General features: G+C 32.0%; 2 protein-coding genes and 1 long non-coding RNA gene across 6 annotated transcripts in view; 1 reads left to right on the forward strand and 2 right to left on the reverse strand.

The window, feature by feature from the left end:
- OPT1 (oligopeptide transporter 1) overlaps nt 1-23,418 on the reverse strand; it is a 46,828-nt gene extending 23,410 nt beyond the window's left edge. Inside the window, exons 1-7 of one of the 4 annotated variants that reach the window (XM_011040541.1) lie at nt 23,056-23,363; nt 22,229-22,671; nt 22,007-22,104; nt 21,317-21,889; nt 20,954-21,221; nt 20,697-20,879; nt 19,805-20,614 (exon numbers count right to left, since the gene is read on the reverse strand). In XM_011040541.1, coding sequence (XP_011038843.1) covers nt 19,994-20,614; nt 20,697-20,879; nt 20,954-21,221; nt 21,317-21,889; nt 22,007-22,104; nt 22,229-22,671; nt 23,056-23,110 — 2,241 coding nt within the window. In that variant the 5' untranslated portion in view covers nt 23,111-23,363 and the 3' untranslated portion in view covers nt 19,805-19,993. Of the gene's footprint in view, nt 1-19,804; nt 20,615-20,696; nt 20,880-20,953; nt 21,222-21,316; nt 21,890-22,006; nt 22,105-22,228; nt 22,672-23,055; nt 23,364-23,407 lie in introns of those variants that run through there. The other 3 variants (XM_011040542.1, XM_011040540.1, XM_011040539.1) reach the window with 3 other exon arrangements.
- On the forward strand, nt 3,856-9,365 carry EMB2731 (ER membrane protein complex subunit 8/9 homolog). Its single transcript, XM_011040543.1, has 5 exons — nt 3,856-4,202; nt 4,400-4,546; nt 4,629-4,688; nt 8,687-8,853; nt 8,996-9,365. The coding sequence occupies exons 1-5, from the start codon at nt 3,993-3,995 to the stop codon at nt 9,024-9,026; spliced, it is 615 nt and encodes a 204-aa protein (XP_011038845.1). The 5' UTR covers nt 3,856-3,992; the 3' UTR covers nt 9,027-9,365.
- LOC105135595 (uncharacterized) lies at nt 5,546-8,670 on the reverse strand. The gene is made up of 2 exons (XR_844201.1): nt 5,654-8,670; nt 5,546-5,617 (listed from the first exon to the last, which is right to left on the reverse strand). It is a non-coding gene; the product is annotated as an uncharacterized LOC105135595 (long non-coding RNA).
- Nucleotides 23,419-23,682: the final 264 nt, after the last annotated feature.

The raw sequence follows: 23,682 nt of genomic DNA on the forward strand, positions 1-23,682 counted from the left end.
CATCAATAAATCCTTTCATTTATGTGATCGACCTGCATTTAAACTGAATATTTACCACAAATTAAAGGTATCTTAGGTTATTAGATATATTATTATAAAACATGCTTTGGTTAAGGAGTTATTGATACTTCAAGTGCAAAATGATGATATAAAACCATGATAAAAATGCACTTTTAAGTACTAATCATTAATGCATGAGATGATATTTAAAAATCTAAAGTGTTTTCTAATGAGATGTTTTAATAAAAAAGTTAGTTCTTTTAGATAGAGTTATGGATTTTAACACAAATAATTCAAAACAATCTTTGTTTTGTTCCTTAAGTGAGTATTTTATATTTGTATGTTTGTGTTTATTCATATAATTGTTGCTGACATTTTTATAAAATTAAATTGTTATTAAAACATAGAATTTTAAAATTTCAAGTAATTATGATTAAAAAAAATATTTTCTCACACTTACACATACTTTTTGATAAGTTGCTCTGCATAGTAGTACATATGACATGACTAAAAGATTCATGTCTTCTCTCAAGTGTAGGAGTATCAAAGGAAAAAATAATCTAACAAGACCAGCGTCGAACCATAGGGAGGTTAATTATATAAATTATAAATAACAATAATACAATAACAACAACAACAACAACAACAATAGTAACAATAATAATAACAATAGTAGTAATAATAATAGTAGTAGTAATAGTAATAATATAAGAAGAAGAAGAAGAAGAAGTTGATAAAAACTTTGAGATGGAAGATTAACGTAAGGATTAAACAATAATAACAACAAATGTCAAGGTTAGAGGATCCACTAATGGTATGCCAAATAAGTATATTATAAACTCTTATTACTCAAATAAAAACCACACACAAAGGAGGTTCCAATCAGATTATAAATTGTTAACATGATTACATTAGTTATCTTATTCGAATAATGCTAATACTTGTAAATACTATTAGGTATTCATGCTTATAGCTTATGTTAACAACAAATTAAGTTTCTTTCATAACTCACGTGTCGGTTATACCATACAATATGGGTTATGAAAGTGTCAAGCATTTGTTGTACCAAGTGTTATACAACATAAATCTAGATTAGTCATTTAACAAGCAAAGTATTAAAGAGTGAACAAGATAACAAATACAAAACATGTTAGCATCAAAGATTAAAGTTCATATTGAGATTTCGAGCTGTAGGACCAATTCGGATTTTTTCATTGTTACTACAATTTGGACTTGAAAATGACCTTATTAAATCTTAGGCTCCATATAAAAGTTGTAGGCCTATGTCTTACCTTTCCATCCATATAAAGTAGACCTAAATTCGAGATCTATAGCTTTAGATATGACACAATTACAGAATAGTATTCTGATTTGGACTGCACCAGCATCTCTTTTCTAAGTGTGGCGACCTCTTTGTCCTTTCAATTTTAGTTCTTAAACTCATCAATCAATCTTTTTATTTATGTGATAGGCCTACATTTAAAATGAACATTTACCATTAATTAAAGGTATCTTATATTATTAGATATGTTATTATAAAACATACTTTAGTTAAGGAGTTATTGATACTTCAAGTGCAAAATGATGATATAAAACCTTGATAAAAATACACTTGTAAGTTCTAATCAACATGATATTTTAACTAGTGGTGTATCAAAAGTTTTAATATTATAGGAATTTCTTCTTATCAAATAGAATCAAAATGAACTCCTTGAACGCAATCTTGATTTGAAGATGTTTAAACTTAAATTCATATAATCAAGTCTTTATATAATTTAATTTGGCATCACAAAATATATTTTCATTGCCAAGTTTATTATCCAAAAATTTTATCATTATCGAAATCAATACATTGTGAAAAATACCTCATAAAAAAATCTTTTATAATATATTTTGATGTTATCACTCGAATTATTTTTAACTAGATTACATAAATTTAATAAATGATGTTTTACACTTTGATCATACTATTTTATTTTTAACTAATTTGAAAGAGTTATTCTTAACTTATTTTACTTTCAACAGTTAATTTATTGTACTTTCAAAAGCTCTTGTGAAACTTATTTTCTTTTAAAAATGTGTTATAGTCTTTTTTAATAGATGGAAGAATACATTAAAAATTCAAAATATTTTACTCTATCTTTCTTAATAAGAGTAATGGCTATGCAATGATTTTCACCTAAAAATACAACTTTTTTTCACCTCATTTAAATTACCTTACAACACTTTATGCTTATAAACTCTTTAATTTAAAAGCTTTTATTATTTTTATAATCCTCTTAAAATTTTAAACTTTATTTGCATCAATCATCCCTCCCACATTCTTGATATAAATTATAATTCATAAAGATATGAGTTCAATCTATTATATTTATTGAAAAATCCTTAAGAGAGAAAATCTATTGTGAAAGTGCAAGTAGCACTTCAATTATTTAAAAAAAATATTTGGTTATGAATCATTGAAAAGTTAAGATCTTGATCTTAAAGAAAGATTATGAGTGAAAGGTTTTGTAATCTTATTCCCATAAAACAAAACAAAAAATCAATGTCTCGGTAAGGTCCCACTTGTTAAGAAAATCACGAGTTAATAGTGAATATTTGAATAATAGTCTAACGAGTAAAGTAGGTGATTGTTCAAAGCATTAGAAACTTGTTATATCTCTCTTGATCTTTATCTCATTTTATTTGTGCGTTTCATATTTGATATTTGTTATATAAAATCTGAAGCTTTAAAATTATTAAATTTCTTAAAGTATCAAATATTCAATTAAAACCTAATTCACCTTCTTTTAGGTGTTGTTTTAGACTTTCAAGAGAGTCTAGTATTAAAAATGAAGGTATTTGATATTGTTTTTTGTTTTTATTTTTCAAATATTTGAAAAGAAAATATAAAAAAAATGATTTCAAATTTTTTAGTGGATTATATCTCGAGTTATAGCTAAGACTTGGTGTAGGGTGCCTCATATTCAATTCAAGAGCTTGTTTAGTGTGCTCAAGCATTTAGGCTATAACTAGGTTTGAGGTCTCGAAATTTAGTTAGGACCAAGTTTGCGGTTTAGGTAAGGAATTGGGTTAAAAGGTTTAAGATTTAGTTTTAAACCATGTATATGGTGTCTAGGGTCTAGACCTACACTTGGTTCGAAGTGACCAAAAATTGGTTTGAATTTAGTTCAGAATAGTCGAAATTTAGGCCAAGACTTTCTTTTAGGTGCATAAAGTTCGAGTTAAAATCCAAACTAGAGTACTTAGCATTTAAGTTGGGACCTTAAACTAGGATGTGTAAGAGTTTGTCATAAAAATTAAGATTTGGTCTAAAGAGTTAAAGAGTCAACTAGAGCAATTTAGGTTTCTTTGGGACCTTGGTTAAGGGCAGGTTTATAACAATTAGGGTTCAAGTTGGTGTAAAACAAAGTTTGAGGTATTTCTAATTATGACTAGGCTATTATTAGAGTTTGGGATACATTAGGATTTAAGTCAATGATATTCAAGATTTGTTATTTATATTAAGATGCATATAGAAAATTATTTGAGATATTTGAAGTTTGAGCTAAATTTGATATGGATTATGGTTTAGGTTAGAATTAATATTGGGATTGAATCATGAATAAGTTTAAGTTATTAGGTTTTGATTTCCATCTAAATTATATACTTTCATCTAAATTATATAGTTTAGATGAAATTATATAGTTTAAAAAGAGATTATGTTTTTATTTAAGGATGTAATAGATATTGTTTTTAAAATTTATTTTTTATTTTTTAAAATTTATTTTTAATATTAGTTAATTAAAATCATATAAAAATATATTTTTTAAAATAAAAAAAATAAAAAAATATATAGTTGTAACATGTTGTGAAAAAACACCTAATACGAAGAATTAAGCCAAGACGGATTACGAGATGCTAAAGAGTTGGAGAACTGAGACTCAGCGATAGACAGACAAACCCAGCTAAGATACGAGACAATTTTCTCGAATTGAGAAGGGAAAAATACGATGGGTGGTAGTGGTGGTGAATTGAGATACGAGATTTCACAAAATGCATACATAAAACTAGTACTCCACTCTCTCAAGCACAAAACCTCCGCCGTCAACGGGGTTTTCGTTGGCAGTTCCTGTGACGATGTTGTCCAGATCATCGACTCTGTTCCTCTGTTCCACAACCACCTAGGTCTCCTGCCTCCCCTCGAGATCTCTCTCATCATGGTAAACTACTAGCAATCAATATTTTCTTTTTCATTTTTGGTTAATTAAGTAAGATCCTTTGTTAATTCAATGTAATTAACATGTACTTATTAGTTATAATTTGAAAAGTTCAGGGATTGATTTATACTTATGAGATGAGAATGTTGAATTTTTTTTTCTAAAAAAAAAAATGGGTTTCTTGAATTATTTGTGAATAGATAGAGGAGTATTATAGCGCTCGAGGTTTGGGTATAGTGGGTTACTTTCACGCAAATGAGAGGTCTGATGATGTGGAGCTTGGTAATGTTGCAAAGAATATTGGCGATCACATCTATCGCTACTTTCCCCAAGCTGCCATTCTTTTGGTATGTATTCTTTCTGTTGTAGATGATGATGCTCTTGTCTGTTGTTTCTTGCGGGCTTTCATTTTGAACCTTTTCTATGCAGTTAGATAACAAAAAGCTTGAAGCTTTGCCAAAGGGGAAAGATTGGCTCCCTGTTATGCAGGTTAGTAGCTTTGTCTTGCGTAATTTATCTTCTCAGTCACTGCATAGCCAACCAAAGGCTCTTTTATGATGGAACCACCACTTGCTAAATGTTCCCAGCAAACATTAGATGTTTCAGATTATAAATGTCTTCCAAATATTACATTATTCTACTAAAACCTTTTGAGTGGCTTTAGAACCACTGCTTTTGATATATCCACAGATAGGACGATAGTTTATGTCCACTTTGCCAAGGGTCAATGGCATGCCTATGATTTATTCTGCAACAAATGAATTAATCCAATTTATGTTGTGTTTCATGGTGTTTTATCTAGTGATTTGGGCTGTTTGGGAGGGAAGGAGGGGGAGGAGATAAATCTAGCTTGGAATTGGTTGCAAGGTGTTACTCATCTGGCAATGTAGGTTCAAAAATCTTCGAGCTGACATGACATCTAGTGGCATGAACTCTAGGGGAATAATAATTTATTAGTCTTTATGAGTCTCGAAAAATATTTGATTTTGATGATAGCTGTAAGACTAATTGAAGAGCACTGTGGGGTGTCTAAAAATGCTGTTGCACATTGTGACAATGAAAGAAATGCAAATCAACGTGAAGTTTTCTGTAAGCCTACCAGTCTACTATACTTGATGTCTGATGCTTTTTGCTCTCCTATTTCAATGTATGCATAACCTTGCCCCAAGAACTCTCTCTCTCTCTCAAATAGAAACACAGGCTTCCATTTCAAATTCTAATGATTTACATCAGTGTTGATAACCCCAGGCATAGTCTCTAAGAACAGTTTCTTATCCTGAGAGCTAAAGCCTAGTCTAACACATTCATGAGCCGCTTGACTTGGCATCACTACATAACCATCAATATAAAAGAGAGGGTTGTGCTGTGTGAGAATTTGTTCTGTGTTATGGTTTATGGACAACTTGGGTCCCTGATATGTTAGTATTTGTATGGACAACTTGGGTCCCTGATATGTTAGTATTTGGACATTGTTTCTAGTATTAGCTGTTTCTTGAACATCAAGGCCTCGGTTTGCATTTGTATCTAATTTTACTAGTTTGTAATCACAAAAGGATCTAAGGAAAATTTGGTCCAATAACAATTGGGGTGTTAATTTTCTAATGAGCTTAGAAATGGTCTGGTTAGAGTTAAACAAATTGGGAACTGTAGTAGGTGATTGCATTTGAATTGATGGCAGAATTGAGTGTAGTTAATTGCATGAATGAAGATCCAATGTGGATAGTTAGTTAGATTAAGGAAGCAACATCTGTGAGAAGGGACTGTGCTGGATTGTTCTGGGAAGAAGGGAAATGGTTGTTACATGGCTTTGATGTGCTTGATAGAATACATGCCAAGAATAGGAGTTGAAGGAGCATATTGTTTATTATCTGCTAGACAGATCAGTCATAAAGAGGGAAAGGAGAACGTGATGGTTTAAGGAAAGAAGTACTGGGGAAATGGCTAGAGGGCTGTATATGTAATCATGGTGAAGTTTGAGTAATATAAACATGATGCTTGGTGCAAAAGAGCAGGCATATCAGGAGATGAGCATGAATAATGTTGCTTAGTCAGTTGCAGTAGCAGGATGTCATGATTCATAACATCCTAGTTCTTGTATCACCTACATTTGAGAATTTAGTCATCATTTTGTAATGCAGTGCTAACCCACCATATAGCTGCATGCATCAATCCTTGTTCGTCTAAAGCATCTGCGAATCTGATCTTTGATTTGTGAGGTCTCCGTCTTGTTTTCAAAAACTGTATGGAGTTGGGACTTGATTTAGTGGAGAGTTCCTGTCCAATTGAGGTATATTGTGTTCTCAATGTGGCTGCACACACCTGTGTTTGATAGGGAGGGAGTTATACCTCCAATGGGTTTTGACAAGGTCTACTTCTTGCCAGGATAAGGAGCAATAAAAAACTGATTCCATTTAATTCTGGTGAATAACAGTTGGAAAAAGATCCATGTGGGAAAATTAGGTCCAAAACTGTGAACAAAATAAACTTGTGTGTCTAAGCATTTGTGACTTTGATATACTCTTTTCAGGAAAGTAGACCTCTCATTACATGAGGTACAAAAACAATGTGTTGTCTGAATCTCAATGGTGTGCATGCTGATTCTCAAAAAAGTCACTCCATTGGCTTCCCATTTGCAATTAGAATCCTGTAAAAGTTCCAGGGAGCCAGGCAACACACGATGTACTCTATCAATAGAGTGAATTTAATTGATAGTTATTCCTTGTTGTGCATCAACTATTACAAAATCATTTCCCACCAGGAGGCTTGTGTAATCTGCATTTCTTACTCTGTGGATTCCAAAATGCAATTGCCATTGCTTCTCCTATTTCTGGAATCATCTTGCTTGTGCTCCTCTGGTTTTGACTAGCTTAAGAACCTTGTGCTCATGAATTGCGCATCATTCCTGTTTTCTGAGCATCAGAGAAGATAGTAGCATCTGTGTAAAGCTTGAAATTACCTTGTGTTGGGGGCATCAATACTTCTCTTCAACTATCTTTTAAACTCTATTGTGATCTCTCCATTGCTGCTCTGTGGTCTGATAGAAGTTAATGGCTCTATTGATAATAACTATAACTCTACTTACATGCCAGAATTAATTGTTTATCCATATTTAGTGATTTATATATATGTTGAAATATCAATGATCATCCGTTAAGTTACCTTTTACAGATATGCAACAAGTTACTTGTCTATGTGTTTACTGATCTAAGGTCTTTTTCATGCCATCAGCAACATGACATGTTTTTGGTGTGGTTATCTGTTTGAACTTTTCTTTTGAGATTTCATTTATTTCTTGGTTTCTCCTTTGTTAGCATTCCGACAGTTACTTTTGTGATTATCCTGTAATAGTTCACTGCTGTGTTAAAAAATTAAACAATCTCACTCCCCTACCATAGCGCCACCATTACCTCATACCACTCACTAATTGATAGATGAACCCTAGCATGATGGTCCCATTTAAGGTTCTTTTGTCAAATTGGCACAATAAATGTTAAATATTGTCAGAATGACACTATTTGAAAAGGATTCGGTGAAATAGCATACTTTCACCTTGTCATGCTTCTGAAGTGGGACAAGGTGAAAGTCTAATCATTTGATTCAACCAGTCGCCCTGTTTGATCCAGTTGTATTAACAGGTCAATCATTCCACATAAAAACCATTATTTAATGAATTTTTTTTTCAAATATGTTCTTTGAGTCAAAATATACATCTGTCTTGTAAACTCTAAAATAGACTACAGCTAAAATAATAGAAAGTTATTATTCATATAGTAGTTGTTCTTTATTTTTCAATGTCAATGATGTAGTCAAGCTTGTGATAACAGGTAATTCTAAACAGTTAGGTGTGGGTTTGTCATAACTAAATGAGGATCTGCCTCAATCAGATTATGTGGATATCCTAACAGATGTATTTATGATCATTGGGACAGTTTTAGGCCCAAGAAGAGGTCTGGTCGCGTTAGACCAGAATAACGGCTAAAAAAACCATAAAATTTTATTCGATTGTTGGATCGCGCTTAGATTTTTATAAGAGTTCTCAGAAGTTGTATTCTCTATAGCAGCTATTGTGTCGCTACAGGGACCATCGGATATCTAGATATAAAAAATCTCGCCAAGGCCTCTTGTTTTTGGTAGTTTTGAGATTTTCTATGTTATTTTCAGAATTAGTCGATCAGTTTTACTAACCATTAAGAACTGGTTGATTGGTTTTTACCTTATTGCACTTTAGAAGCGCTAAATTTACTAAATGTTGTTACTTGGCAGCTTGACAACTACCTTGTCACGTTTAGGAATAACGACATTTAGTAAAAGTAAATGCCGCACTTTTGAAATGCGACAAGGTGAAAGTGTGCTGTTTTGCCATAACATTTACAAACGGTGTTATTCTGTTAATTTTTTATGTTTACTTTTCTAATTGCCCAATTTAGCCCCCATTTAATGAATTTTCAGTCAAGCGACTAAGTACATTTGTTCCCTTCTTGTACTAGCTTTATACAAGGGATGCATCCAAGAACTGGAAGCTAGCTGGATCAGATGGAGGCTGCCAATTGACAACTAAGGAACCAGCTGCAAATGCTGTTCTATTGGATTATATTTCATCGAAGAAGTGGGAGGATGTGGTGGACTTTGATGACCACCTCGATGACATTACCAAGTAAGCATCTTATCCATGTGTGAGTGTGAGTGAATGGTGTCTTCTGTTTTCATATACATGCAGACAAGTTTAGCATCAGGCACTGCTTTGCACCTTATTTATTCATAGAAATCATATCAGCAATTTGTTTTTGTATTTGCAGGGACTGGCTGAATCCAGAACTCTTCAAGTAAGGTTGGCCCCAGCCGTGCATGTAGACCAGACGAAATTTAAATGTTAATGATTCGGATGAGTATTGGGCTTGTGGTTGCCATTAATAAGAAAATTTTGCAGTGATATATCTGTGTTAAATTGTGAAGTTTCCCAGATAAGGAACATGATATTTTCTTCTGATAAGTATTACTGTGTTGAAGTTCAGAGTTTTAAAAGTGGAATGGCTGCCCCTCTCCATAGATACATCACTACTATCTGTTTAATCTCTAATTTTCCTCGTCAAATAGACTGGATATGTAGTTTGCTAGGTGATTCCCTTAGAGTTCTTGTATTGATGCTATATCATGTGATCTGTTCTTCATTGGAAGCTCGTTGTGCGATCTTGAGGGCAAAGCATTAGCCTTCATACAATTTAATTCAAAGGGAATCTTTGTATTGGGGAGGTAAGGCTAGAAAAAGGGCCAATTAGTATGCTACTAGGCGATGTGGGGGTAGTGCCTCCCACCACTTCATCTCAATTGTATGGTTTTCGGAAGAGCTATATACTCCAATCATATACTCCAATCACTCTAGAAAGGTAAGCCTCAAGAAATCCAATACCATTTGACGTAGTAGCTATTGCCAAAGCCTTGCTTTGATGATACGATTGTTTTTTTGAGTAGTTTTTGTGGTACGAAAAAAGTGTGATTAGATGTAAATAATTGGATTTACATACGTGTATTATAGTTAAGGTTCATGTGTAGTAAATTATATATAAAATGTTTGGTTGTAATTGTTTTTTAAAAGTGTTTTTTATTTAAAAATATATTAAAATAAATAGAATTTTATGGAATCAAGTTAAAAAACATATAAAAACTGTTTTATGAAAGTTATGTTAAATTTATTTTTTTAACAAATTTGAAAGTATTAAACACAATTTAATATATTAGCAAGCATTGTTTTTTACATCACAAACATAAAAAATAAGACTAACATCCGAAATCATTTCAACAGTTGGTAATGAAGAATGAATAGGAGATACTATTGCCTGATGTGGAATACAATCAATAAAATTAAGAGTTCAGGGTTTAATTTTTTTAAAGAATTTTTTAATTTATAATTATAAATATTTGGATTAGTTTACAGTAATTTTTAAAAATTCTGAAATTAACAATAGTAAATGTTTTTAAAAAAATTTATAGTAATTAAAATAGAAATTTTTAGGAAGCAGGTTTAGAACCTGCTGAAGTTACATTTTCACTTAAAGAAATTTTGGGGAGAGAGAGAGAGAGAGAGCAAAATAAAATAAAATAAAATATAAAGCACCCTCACAGACCAAAGAAAGGTTTGAAGAAGAATAACATGTGAATATGAACTGAAAGTGGAAAAGGAAATGATGTCCTCTTCCTCTCTATCTTCTTCCCTTCACTGTTTCCCAACACCTGCCCCCACTTTCCAAAACCTCAAAAATAATGATCGTCTGATCCACAATTTCAACACTCCGCTTGAGCTAAAACAACTCCATGCCCGCCTTATCAAAACCAACACTCCTCTCTCTATCCTCCCTTTAACCAAAGTTGCTTTTGTTTGTGCTCTCTCCCCTTCCTTCTCTTATGCCCACCAAATCTTTTCTCATCTCCTTGAAATACCTCAAACTCCCATTTGGAATTCTTGTTTAATACGTTTTGCTGAGGGCGATTGCCCTTCTAATGCCCTTTTGTTGTTTTATCAAATGCGTTTGTTTGATGTCTTGCCTGATACTTTCACTTGTTCTTTTGTCCTTAAAGCGTGTCTGAAACTATCTGATGTTGTGAATGGTAAAATCATTCATGGGCTTCTTCAGAAGCTTGGTTTTGGCTCAAATTTGTTCTTGCAAAATATGATCTTGAATTTGTATGGTCTGTGTGGGGAGACGGGTGATGCTATGTTGTTGTTTGAGAAAATGCCGCAACGAGATGCTGTTACTTGGAATATAGTGATGGCCCAGTTGGTCAAGAGGGGAGATATTGATGGTGCTTATGGCTTTTTCTTGCGGATGCCTAACAAGAATGTTAGGTCATGGACTTCTATGATTTCGGGTTTTGTTCAGTGTGGCAAACCTAAGGAGGCTATTGATTTGTTTATGAAGTTGGAAGATGAAGCGGTGAGGCCGAATGAGGTGACTGTTGTTTCTGTTCTTGCAGCTTGTGCTGATCTAGGTGATCTAGATCTTGGGAGGAGTGTTCATGAATACTCGACAAAAAGTGGGTTTAAGAGAAATGTTCATGTTTGTAATACCTTGATTGATATGTATGTCAAATGTGGATGCTTGGAGAATGCCAGAAGAGTTTTTTATGAAATGGAAGAACGGACTGTGGTGTCATGGTCAGCAATGATTGCTGGGCTTGCAATGCATGGGCAAGCAGAGGAAGCTCTGTGTCTTTTCTCTGAGATGATCAAAGTAGGTGTGAAGCCTAATGGGGTTACTTTTATTGGGCTCTTGCATGCATGTAGCCACATAGGATTGATTGATGAGGGTCGTCGGTTTTTTGCTAGCATGACTGCGGATTATGGTGTGATTCCACAGATTGAGCATTATGGTTGCGTGGTTGACCTTTTTAGTAGGGCAGGGCATCTTGAAGAGGCTCACGAGTTTATATTGAGCATGCCTATTAAGCCAAATGGAGTGGTGTGGGGGGCTCTCCTTGGTGGGTGCAAAGTTCACAAAAACATTGATTTGGCTGAGGAAGCAATAAAACACCTTTCTGAATTGGATCCTCTTAATGATGGGTACTATGTGGTTATATCAAACATTTATGCAGAAGCAGAACGATGGGAAGACGCAGCAAGGGTGAGGAAGTTGATGAAAGATCGAGGGGTGAAGAAGACAAGTGGGTGGAGTTCAATCACTGTTAATGGAGTGGTTCATGAGTTTGCTGCTGGAGATCAGACACACCCTCAGACTGAGGATATAAGCAAGATATGGGACGAACTATTGGTCAAAATGAAGCGTAGAGGATATGCACCTAAGACATCTGTTGTTCTGTTGGACGTGGAAGAGAAGGAGAAGGAGAAATTTTTGTATCGTCACAGTGAGAAATTAGCTGTGGTTTTTGGGTTAATGACCACGCCAGAGGGAACACCGATCAGGATTATGAAAAATCTCCGTGTTTGTGAGGACTGCCATGCTGCCTTGAAAATCATATCAGGTATTGTCAGTCGAGAGATAATCGTACGTGACAGAAACCGTTTCCATTGTTTTAGAGATGGCCAGTGTTCTTGTAGGGATTTTTGGTAATTTATCGACAGCAACAAAGTGTTCTCAAATTGCAATGTCACAGTTGGCTGCAAATTTAATGATCTTTTCCACACGTTTTGGTTAGAACTTTAGGCAATTGTGTCTTGAAGTTGTGAAGAGAGAAGCAAGTTGAATCAAATAGTACTCGGTTTAAAGCCGATTTTTGACTGGGTTGTCATATGTTTTGGGTAAATATTGTTGTCCTTTGATTAAATCTTCTTTTTTTAAAAAAAAAAAATCAATTTTGAGCTTACATTTTTTATATATGCTAAAAAAAATCAATTTATTTTTAAAAAAATTGAGATTAAGAAGCTTTTTAAGGTTTTTGTTTTAATAATAATTTTTTTTTTAAATATAAGATATTTTGGAATGGTCCAAAATTTTATTAGTGTTCAAATTAAAATATTTGCAAACATTTAAAAAATAGGTTAATTTTTTAAACCCTGAACTTTTGAAAATCACACTGAAATTACATATATAAATTCATATGAAATCATTCGGACTCAAGAACAATTTGAGATAATTTGGCTTGTTTTCTTTTTTTATAATTTGTTAAATTGTTTTGTTTTAAAAATATATTTTTCAACTTCAAAAAATTCAAATTATTTATGAAAATGGATTGAATTTTCATTAATATTTATAAAAAAACTTCAATGACAAATACCAAAATATGAATTATGTTAAAAGAGATTTTTTTTTTAATTTTAATGGTCAAAATCAAATAACAATCATATAAAATATAACAATTCAAGAATAAAACTGATTAATTGATAATAGTATAACCTCGAGGAGACACCACAAATTATCTAACATATTGTTTGATGAAACCTTTATTAGAAAAAAAAATTATTTTTTTAATATTTTGAGCTAATTAATATATGCTATTAAAAATTCAATTTAAATTCAAATTTTTTTAGATTAAGAATCATTTTTTTATTTTTTCTTAAATATCAAATATTAACAAAATGGTAAAAAATAGAATTTATTTTGGAATGGTTTCAAATTTTGTTGGGTTCTATGAAAATCATATAAATTTATTTGTTTTTATCTTAGTAAGATTTGTTGACCTTTAGGTTACACATTTATGTTTTTATATATTTTTATGATAACAATAAAAAAAATCAGATTAACAATATATTTGGTTGAGAATAAATATTAAACAAGTTTTATATAAAGATCAAATCAATAAGAATGAAAAATTTCATGAAGTCCAAAAAAAAGAAAGCAAAGTGAAGGCTTATAATTTAAGTATTTATTTTAGTGTTTTATGTAAATTTGTATATCTCATATTCATAGCACAAATAAAATGAATGCACATACTTCACTTTGTATACATTTGAAAGGATTGATTAAAAACCTCATAAACAATTTTAAGAATTCACTTAGATTAAAACTGATAAATCTAGTATTTTGTATGAACTAGTAGACCTTTTAATGATACCAAATGAATTGATCAACCGTTTATTTATCAATAATAAACATATGAGAATTTTCTAGGAATCAGTCGATCGATTGGCTGAACCAATCTAAACCAGTCAATCATTTCAATTGTCAATAGGACTTTAACAACTATAAACAACTAATTTTTACAAGAAACATATATATAGTTTCTATAATTCTTAAAATTTTATATAAAAATCCAAACATATATCATATATCAGTTATTTTTAAAGCAAAACAACTTTAAAATCATCAATCCTTAATTATACTTATATTTGTGCAATTAAACCTCTATAAACATTGTCATTCTCAATACACTTAAACATTTTCTAATCCTATAAGTATTACCTATTGAGATATAAAGATACCTGAGAATTAGAAAAAACATCTTCACATTTGTGAGGTATTTTCAGCAAGAGAAAATCTTGAAAAGGATATATCTTTAAGTGGAAGAAAAATCTTGAATCTAGAACATCTTCAAGTAGTATAAAATCTTGGTGTAGATTCGTCAAGTTGTTATTATACTCTACAACTTGGACAAGCAAAAGAATATAATACTTAAATATGATTTGGCATTTAAGGTGTGAATATAGACTTGCTAAATCATGTTAAAAATTGAGTTTTTAAATTCTCTCATTTACCTATTTATTTTAAGAACTTTAATTATATTTTTAATATTGTGTTTATTTGAATTAATTTTTATTATTTGTTAATATTAATGATACATTTAATTCATCCCCTCTTAGATGTTATAGTTGCCTTAATCCTACAACAATAATTAGCATCAAAGCTTAAATTATTATTTATCTATAATCACTAGCTATAATCTCTAAAATGAAAGATCATTTACCTCTATGAAACCTTTCTTTGATGGTAATGATTATGCGTATTGGAAAGCTAGAACTATTATTTATCTTTAATCTATTAATTATGATTTATGATTATCCATAGAGAATGGTCCTTATAAACCAATTAAAATTAAAGATTTTAACTAACCAAGTTAAAAAACCTAAAATTAATATGTTAGTTCATGAATATGAATTATTCAAAATGTTTCCTAGTGAATCCATAACTAGTATATTTACTAAAATGACTACAATAACTAATAGTTTGGATGCTTTTGGTATAACTTATACTAAGGCTAAAATTATACGTAAAATTCTTAGGTCCCTACTGAAAATAAACTTATGAAGAAAAGGTGATGGTTGTTCGAGAAGCCAAGGATCTCACTAAACTTCTATTGGAAAAGCTTATTGGTTTTTTGATGACACGTGAAATTGCAATAAAGAAACAAGAACAATAAGAAAAGTCAAAGAAGGATTTGGCATTCAAAATTATTCATTATATTGAAGTTGATGATAATAATAATGATGATGATACAGACATTGGAGAGGATATTGCTCTAATTACAAAGCAATTTTAAAATTTTCTAAGAAAAAATAAGGGAATAAAAGATTTTCAAACTTAAAAAAGGATGAAAACAAGAAAGAATTAAGCAAGGAAGTCTTTAAATGTTACAAGAGTAACAAAACAGGACACATCAAGTTAAATTGTCCACTTATTCAAAACAAAAGGCAGGACCATCATCACAAAAAAAAAAAAGCAATTAAATCCATATGGAGTGATGATTCAGGCTCTAGTTTAAGTGATAAAGAATAACACATTACAAACATGCGATTCAAAACAATAGAAAGCAAAAATAAGGTACAATCTTTAGATAATGAATCTAACCCTACCTATAATGAATTATATAATGCATTTAAATCTTTATATGATGAATTTAAAAAAGTTAAGTTCTAAATATAATATATTGAAATGAAACTATGCATGATTACTTGTTGGAAAAAAACGCTTTGAAAAAGAAACCTTGCATTTTCATTAATGATATTGATAAGATGAATCAATTTGAGAGTGAAAATAAATCCTCGAAAGAAAATGTAGATAAGTTGAACACTATCTTAGCTAAATTCATATAAGGCTCTAAGATTCTAGAAAACATGCTCTCTAGCCAAATGTGTTTTTTTTAAAAAAAAAAAATAGATTTAGGTTACCAACCTAAAAAGAATTAAAAGCAAATAAAAAATATTTTGTTAAAGCCAAACAATTATATGAACCTTACCATAAGTGAAATTATTCTAGAGTTATAGGTCATTTGATTTATGCATATCCTATTAAGAAGTATAAAGTTTGTAATATAACTTGGGTTAAAAAAAAACCACTTCTAACCATAAAAGTTCTAAGAACGTATGAATATCAAAAGCTTCTTCTTGATTTTTGTATGTACTAATCAAAAGAGCATGGAGAGTAGTTTTTAAATAGTATTTGCTTAAGACATATGACTGGAGATGATTTATTGTTTTTAAACATAGAGACAACTTAAAAGGTAAAATCATTAGAGTTGGTAATATTGAAGGGAAATCTTCACCCTTAATTGAAAATGTATTTCTTATTAATAGCTTAAAAACATAATTTGTTTAGTATTATTCAACTATGTTATAAAGGTTATAAATGTTTTTTTTACCATACATGTTTCATTCTTAAAAATGACAAAGTAATCTATATAGGAAATAGAAAAGGCAATGCCTATAAAATTAAGATTAATGCATGCATGAGGATACAAATTTGTCTTATTTCTAACATTGATAATAGTTTTTTTAATAGAAGACTATGTCATATAAACATGAATATTATTTCTAAACTAGTTAAAAATGATCTAATAAAAGATCTTCCTCGTATAGCTTTTAAGAAAGAAAAATTAAATGATGCTTATCAAATAGACAAACAGGTAAAAACATCATTTAAAAGCAAGAATCACATCTCAATCAAAAAACCTTTAGAATTTCTATACATTGATCTATTTAGACCAACTAGAACTAGAAGTATAAATGGAAATAGATTTGTGTTTATGATTATTAATGACTTAACTAGATGTATGACACGATCAAAAGATTGATGTCTTCGCCCAAGTGCAGGAGTGTCGAAGTGGTAAATAACTCAACAATACTAGGATCGAACCACAAGGAGATTAATTGTATAAATTATAAATAACAATAACACAATAACAACAAATCCATAATAATAACAATAATAATACTAAATACTACTACTACTACAAATAAACAATATTAGAACATAAATAAAATAAAAGTTAACTAAGCAAAGGAAATGAAATGAAAGGCATAAAATTAATATTAATGAAAGCAAAACTTAAGCAATACAAAGAAAGAAAGCAAGAGCATGATCTTGATCTTGATCTGGACACTAAGATGCCTAAATGAATGGCAAATGCCTTCTTTTATAAGCCAAAATTGAAAACTATTGATTTGATGATTAATTGATAAGTGAGTGGCCAACTCTTGACTTGGTGACAATTCTTATTTTCTCTTGTCTAGAATTGGAATCACTTGAACACATGAAAGTTGTAGGAAATTATCTCAACTTTTCAGGAAAAACAATGAAGGTCATTTATACTTCTGAAACTCTAGATATAGGCCAAACACTTAACAGTGTTTGGGCTGCAGGATAGATTCAGACTTCTTCATTATTGTTACAATTTCGACTTGAAAATAGCCTTTTCTAAATCTTGGGCTCTTATGAAAGTTGTAGGCCTATATCTTATCTTTTCATTCGTATAAAATAAACCTAAATTCAAGATCTATAGCTCTAGATATGATCCAATAACCGAACAGTGTTCCGCTTTGGACTGCACTGACATCTCTTTTCTAAGTTTGGCGATCTCTTTGTCCTTTCAATTTCAGTTCTTAAACTTATCAATCAATCCTTTTATTTATTTTATAGGCCTACATTGAAAATGAATATTTACCACAAATTAAAGATATCTTATATTATTAGATATGTTATTATAAAATATGTTTTAGTTGAGGAGTTATTGACACTTCAAGTGCAAAATGATGATACAAAAACCTTGCTAAAAATACACTTTTAAGTACCAATCAATGTACATGGATTTTATTTTTAAAATCAAAAGATAAAACTATTTATGAATTTGTAAAGTATTCAAAAAAGGTTGAAAAAAGGTTTTTCTATTATAAACATATGGAATGATCATAAGGTGAATTTATAAGTGATTTGTTTGAATCGTTTTGTGAAGAAAATTGATACCATCATGATTTTTCAACACCTGGAACTCCCCAACCAAATGGGGTTATGAAAAGAAAAAATCAGTCTCTTTAAGAAATTGCAAGAACAATGTTAAATGAATTTGATGGTCCTAAATTTTTTTTTTTTTTGCTAGAAGCTGTAAACACCTCTTGGTATATTTTAAATCATGTTATCTTGATATTGGAGTTGAAAAGGACTATTTATGAGCTTTGTCGAAAAAGGAAACCCAACATCTCATATTTCAAAAAAATCTATTCAAATTGTTTTATTCTCGACACCAAGGATAATTTAGACAAATTTGATTCAAGGTCTATTTGGAATTTTTCTTGTCTTTTATTTCTTAAGCAAAGCATATAAAGTTTACAATAATAAAACACTTTGTCTTCAAGAATCCATGTATATTGTCTTTGAGGAAACTCAAACTAAAAAAAATTATTGAGATTCTAGATGTCATTAATAAAAGTGTTCAACATTTGAGTTTTAATGATAAGACCCTCATAGAGGCTAATAATGAAGGAATAGATAAAAATCAATCAAGCACAAACAATCAATAAGAAATGATAAGTAACTCTTTTTTGCCATTATAGGAGTTAATGTATGTAGGCTCTCTCCCTTCTGATTTAATTACTAGTAATTCTTTTTAAGATACTAAAACTCAAGTATCTCTTAGAAATATAAGTGATCATTATGTATTTATTTCTCATATAGAATATAAATCATTTATAGATGCTGAAAATGGTAAAAATGGATTTTATACATGCAAGATAGTTAAACTAATTTAAAACAAATGATGTTTGGGAATTGTTCTATAAACCTAACAATCATTCAATTACTAGAACTAAGTGGGTGTTTAGAAATAAAGTTGAAGAACATGGAATAATAGTAAGAAACAAAGTTAGTCTAGTTGCCAAAGAATATAATCAAGAAAAAGCTATTGATCATGAAGAAACATTTATACCAGTAATTATACTAGAATCAATAAAGATTTTTTTGGTTTATGTTTGTCATGCCAACTTTACAATTTTTTTATAAATGGATGTTTTTATCATAGAAGAAGTGAATATTAAGTTGAGGTGTGAAAATAAATTTGTTAAATCACATTAAAAATCTTTTGCAATTTTTTTGCTTTACCTAGTTATTTTAAATGTTTTAATTATATTATTGGTTATTATATTTATTTGACTTAATTTGTATTATTTGTTAGGGACACACTTAATTTGAATTAGTCCTAGAATAACAAAACTCTCAAAATATTTGCAAGCATTTGAAAAAAAGGTTAATTTTGAAAATCATATATGCAAAGTTTTGAGAATCACACTAAAATCACTTATATAAATTCATTTACATCATTGGTACTCCAATAAAAAATTGATATGATTTAGTTTGTTTCTATTTTTCCATAATTTATTACATTTTTATTGTTTAGAAAATTAAAAAAATAATTTTTAACTTTCAAAACTTTTGAAATTATTTATGAAAATGGATTGAATTTTCAATAATATTTATGAAAAAATCTCAATGACAAATACCAAAATAATGAATTTTTTAAAAGATATTTTTTATTAGTTTTAATGGTCAAATAAAATAAAAAGATAGTATTTATCTAAAATATAATAATTCAAGAATAAAATTGATCAAGATTAATTAATAATAGTATAACCTCAAGGCGACACCAGAAAAAAAATGCCATTATACAAATGTGCCTCGCACGACCCAAAATATTGAAGGCTTGGCTTTGGCAGAAGCAAAGAGAGCTGCCTGCCTACGTTATGCAATCGAATATGCTCAAGGTGGCTTGACACATTTTGCTATTTTTATTTTTGAAGGAGCTGCTCTTGATGGCATCAGGGCTGTACAAAATGAGAATGACGAGTGCTTGGGCCATTAAACGAATGATCTCGGGTGCAGGAGCATGAGTGCTTCAGTATACTTTTTCGAAAATTCATAGAGAAGCTAACATAGTTTGCAATACACCACACAGCGGCCAGCATATGTAAATTTATTAACAGGATTCAAAGCAACAGCAACGAGATTGAACAAAGAAAACAGGGATTGAAAGGGAGAACGTAATTAAAAGTTTACAGAACAAGGGTGGAGAAATCCGGGAATTTCTATAGTTTCCTTGGGCAAATTCCTATAGTTTAAAAGAAGTAGAATTTCACAATCTTCTTAGAGAACAGGGCATCCCTTGACCTTGATCCCCGGTGCTGTAGGGCATTTCGCCAATGGACAATGGTCAGAATTGTCAGCACCCCACCAAGCTGGGCCATAGATATCCTTGGATTGAAGGCTAAAATAAAGGATAACTCCCACGAAAGCAACACCAGCATCCAAAGCAGCTGATAAGATGTAGGTGTGCTTAGCCCACCATCCCTTGTACCTCCTGTAAATAATGTAGTTGAAGATAAATCCAACAGATGCCCACGACCAGTAGTGCACAGTTTTTGCTGATGGCATGGATGCTGTGGCACTAAGGATAAGGGGGATGTGAATCAACTTGATCCATTTTTTCTCGGGGAATTTGCGCTCGAGAAACCACTTTGGAACTGGGGCAAGGAAACCAATGAGGAACCACCAGTTCTGCTCCGGGTAGACTCCCTTGTCTGTGAACATTCTTAGAGGTCCTACTACTCCCCAGATGATTGAAGCATTGTAGAAGACATCGCTTCCAGGACAGGTCCAAGGACTCCCATCAGAAAGCAAGTCTGGATTGCAGATGTTTTCAACAGATGAGAGAAGCCACCATGCTGTGGCAAAGTAAACAGTGGAAGAAACTACTGTTCCAACTAGCTGTAGACATAATAAAACCAAATTAGTATCCTATATTTAAATGAAATAGACTAGTTAGAGGGTGATGAGCATAAGGATTTACCTGTACAATGAACATAGATTTGGGGGGGATCTTCATATAGTGCCCTATTTTGAAGTCACCGAGAAAACTGAGTGCTTGTGTCATGCTAATGTAGCCATACGTCTTGAAAGCCACATTAGCAAGAGGTTTCCCTGGGTACATGTACCCAATAACCAATTCTGTGATCACATTTAGTCCGATTTGCTGCATAGATGTTTACACAGTTCATGAGTGATGGAGTGTGTGTATCTATTTCTTCCCAAAAGACAAGATCATACCATGTTTGTTGTCGCCTGAACGACTCCAACGGGTAAGGTGAATATTAGAGCAATGAAACAGGCTAGGAGAAGTCCCCACCAAGGAAGCTGAAGCTGTCGGTCAAAACCTTCCACAGCCAGAAGCGAAAGAGCCAGTGATATAACCAAGATGGCAGTAAACCACCATTGAGGGACTACTGCATAGTTCTTCTTCATAATTCTTGTGTGCACATCACTAAACTCGTCTTTCACTGCAGTTGTCGTCTTCTTCCACATTTTTATGATATTTCTGCTCAAAAGAAAATTCTATATCAAAACAAACAAACAAAAAACAATTAAATAGGCTGGAATTAAATAAAATTAATGTTGAGGAAGATGGCGTACTTTCCGTCGAAAAGAGCAACATGAGTAAGGGTAGCTGTTAGAGATGCAAAACTCAATCCATATAAGAAGGCGAAGAAGATACTTAAATAGAGTTTGCTATAATTCTCATATTCCACTAGATTAAGGTCGAATGTTTTCTCATTAAGAACACGGGTAATGTTGAATATCTGACCATCTTCATCAAAAGTGTGAGAGGTAACTATGGGAAATCGCTTGGCTTCACGAAAGTTAGACCAGTATGCTATGGGCACAAGGACATACATAACCAAGATGAAACCAACCATAGTATTGACAATGGCAAAAAAAGGGTAAGCTAGGGGAGTTCCCAAGAAAGAGGCAACAGTCGCCCAGTCAAGACCAAAGGAGCCAATTCCAAGACCATTTAACCCTGCACCGATCTGTTGAGCAGTGATCGAGCGCTTCCATATCCAGCAAACAAAGGAGAGAGCTGATAGTGAAGGGAAAAAGTGGCCAGGAACAATATAGTAAGCAAAGCTTGCAACGAAGACAATGGCAAAGAATTGCAGCCTTGTACGTTCTCCCTTTTTTCTCTTTTCCTTCTCATGCAATGCCCTGCAGTTTGCAAAAATATATATGCACTATTACTCCAGTGTTTAATTAACAGACTTTCCATACAAGTCTTTTCAATACAAGGGAAGAAAGATATAGGGAGGTCGCAGTAGTACATGCCTGAATAGAGAGACTTGGACAAGGGTTGCAGGCCACCACATGTAAGGCGAATCCACGAGAATTTTTCTGAACATGCCAGCCCATCCATAACCAAGCAACTTGCATCAAGTGCCACGAAACATTATAAGATAGATAGAAAACATTTCTTGACATGTATGTATGTATGCCTGTGTGTGTGTGTTGCATGAATAAAAAATAAAATCCAAATTATATATGCTATACCTGAGTGGTTTGTGCTAGCAACATAGCAGCGACAGGATGAAGCCCTTTGTGGTAGAAGGCTTTCGTAATTGTAATAATGTACACTGCATATACACCACCGGCTCCACAGTTGGCAAATATGGTGATCAATACATGTTCTTTCATGCTGAAAGGCCCTGGATTCAATGAAAATGACCATTTTGTAAAAGGGATCGAGACTTGTTTCTTTGGGAGTTTTGCAGCCATGAACTTTCCTATGGGGAGAACAAGAATCTGTATTGTAACTGAACCGATAGATAGCTGATTAGAACGATACTGGAAGAATTGATTCACAAAGGAAAGAAGGATGCACGCTGCCAACCCAAGAACCCATGTTCGAATTGTCAGGACTGCCTGTGTAGTGTCATCGGTGATTGGAACTGTGAGCCTGACTTCCTCAATTGGATTATCGTTCACTTCATCTTCTACATAAACAAGCCATAAAATATTATTCATAACAACCGTACCTGGCTGAACCATGCATGCTCAAAACATTAAATGCTTACAAAGCAAGCATCTTCTTTCAGATTTTTGCACGTAATTGTTGATATATTCAGAGTTGTTCTAATCTCCTCTCTTTCACAAAGTCAAGGAACATAAATAATTTTTATGATGGACTTCTTGTTCAAGTAAAAAGAGAAGCCTACAACTTCTTGTTTAACTAATAATTTCTCATACACGCATCCACAAAATAAGGCTAAAACTGCATGATTTGATCATCTATACATGTATATTTGAGAGAAGACCTGATGAACAGATGCATTGAACCAATATCTGAGAGAGAAGAGGAGATGGACGTGGTAGATTACCTGCTTTGTCGATTTCGAAATGATGCTTCTCATGATCATCAGGCAAATTTCTCATCGCTCCTTGACTTTCGTTTGCTGGGAGGGAAAGGAAGAGAATAGTCCAAGGCTCCTAGGAAACCACTTCAAGCCTGTTTATACAGATTCTCCAAAATGCCTTGCCTATTCTTTAATAACAATTCATTCACATCTCGCTCTGATTTTCTTTCCTTGTGTACTCATGCATGCCATAACTGTGCATGAACAGGAAATGAATCCTGCATCATTTTCTGACCATATTCTTCTTCTTCTCTTAATTAGGGTAATCGATGCATAGTAATAATAATGACTGAGAACTGGGCCACCCAGGATTTACCTGCTTTGAAGGATGAAATTTCCACTGTGTATATATATGTTCTCTTAGCTTGCACCAGTAGAGATATAATTAAAGCGCTAGCTGTAAATACACCAGGTAATATGAATATAAACACACTAACATCCACTGCACCGCTATAACAAGGCACGCGCGCAAACACGCTTTATAGTTTATTTTATCTTAAAATGGATCCCCGTCCCATCTACATTAATTGTTTTCATGTTGACTATAAGCTTGGACATTTTTTTGATAAAGATAACTATTTGGGTTGGCTG

The sequence above is a fragment of the Populus euphratica genome, unplaced genomic scaffold (genome assembly GCF_000495115.2).
Source record: "Populus euphratica unplaced genomic scaffold, PopEup_1.0 scaffold47.1, whole genome shotgun sequence".
NCBI classification, from domain to species: Eukaryota; Viridiplantae; Streptophyta; class Magnoliopsida; order Malpighiales; family Salicaceae; genus Populus; species Populus euphratica.

Coding starts and splice junctions, on each gene's coding strand:
- EMB2731 (XM_011040543.1), top strand. CDS start 3,993: ATGGGTGGTAGTGGTGGTGAATTGAGATACGAGATTTCACAAAATGCA. Junction 4,547..4,628: donor CCCAAGCTGCCATTCTTTTG/GTATGTATTCTT, acceptor TTTTCTATGCAG/TTAGATAACAAAAAGCTTGA. Junction 8,854..8,995: donor CACCTCGATGACATTACCAA/GTAAGCATCTTA, acceptor TTGTATTTGCAG/GGACTGGCTGAATCCAGAAC.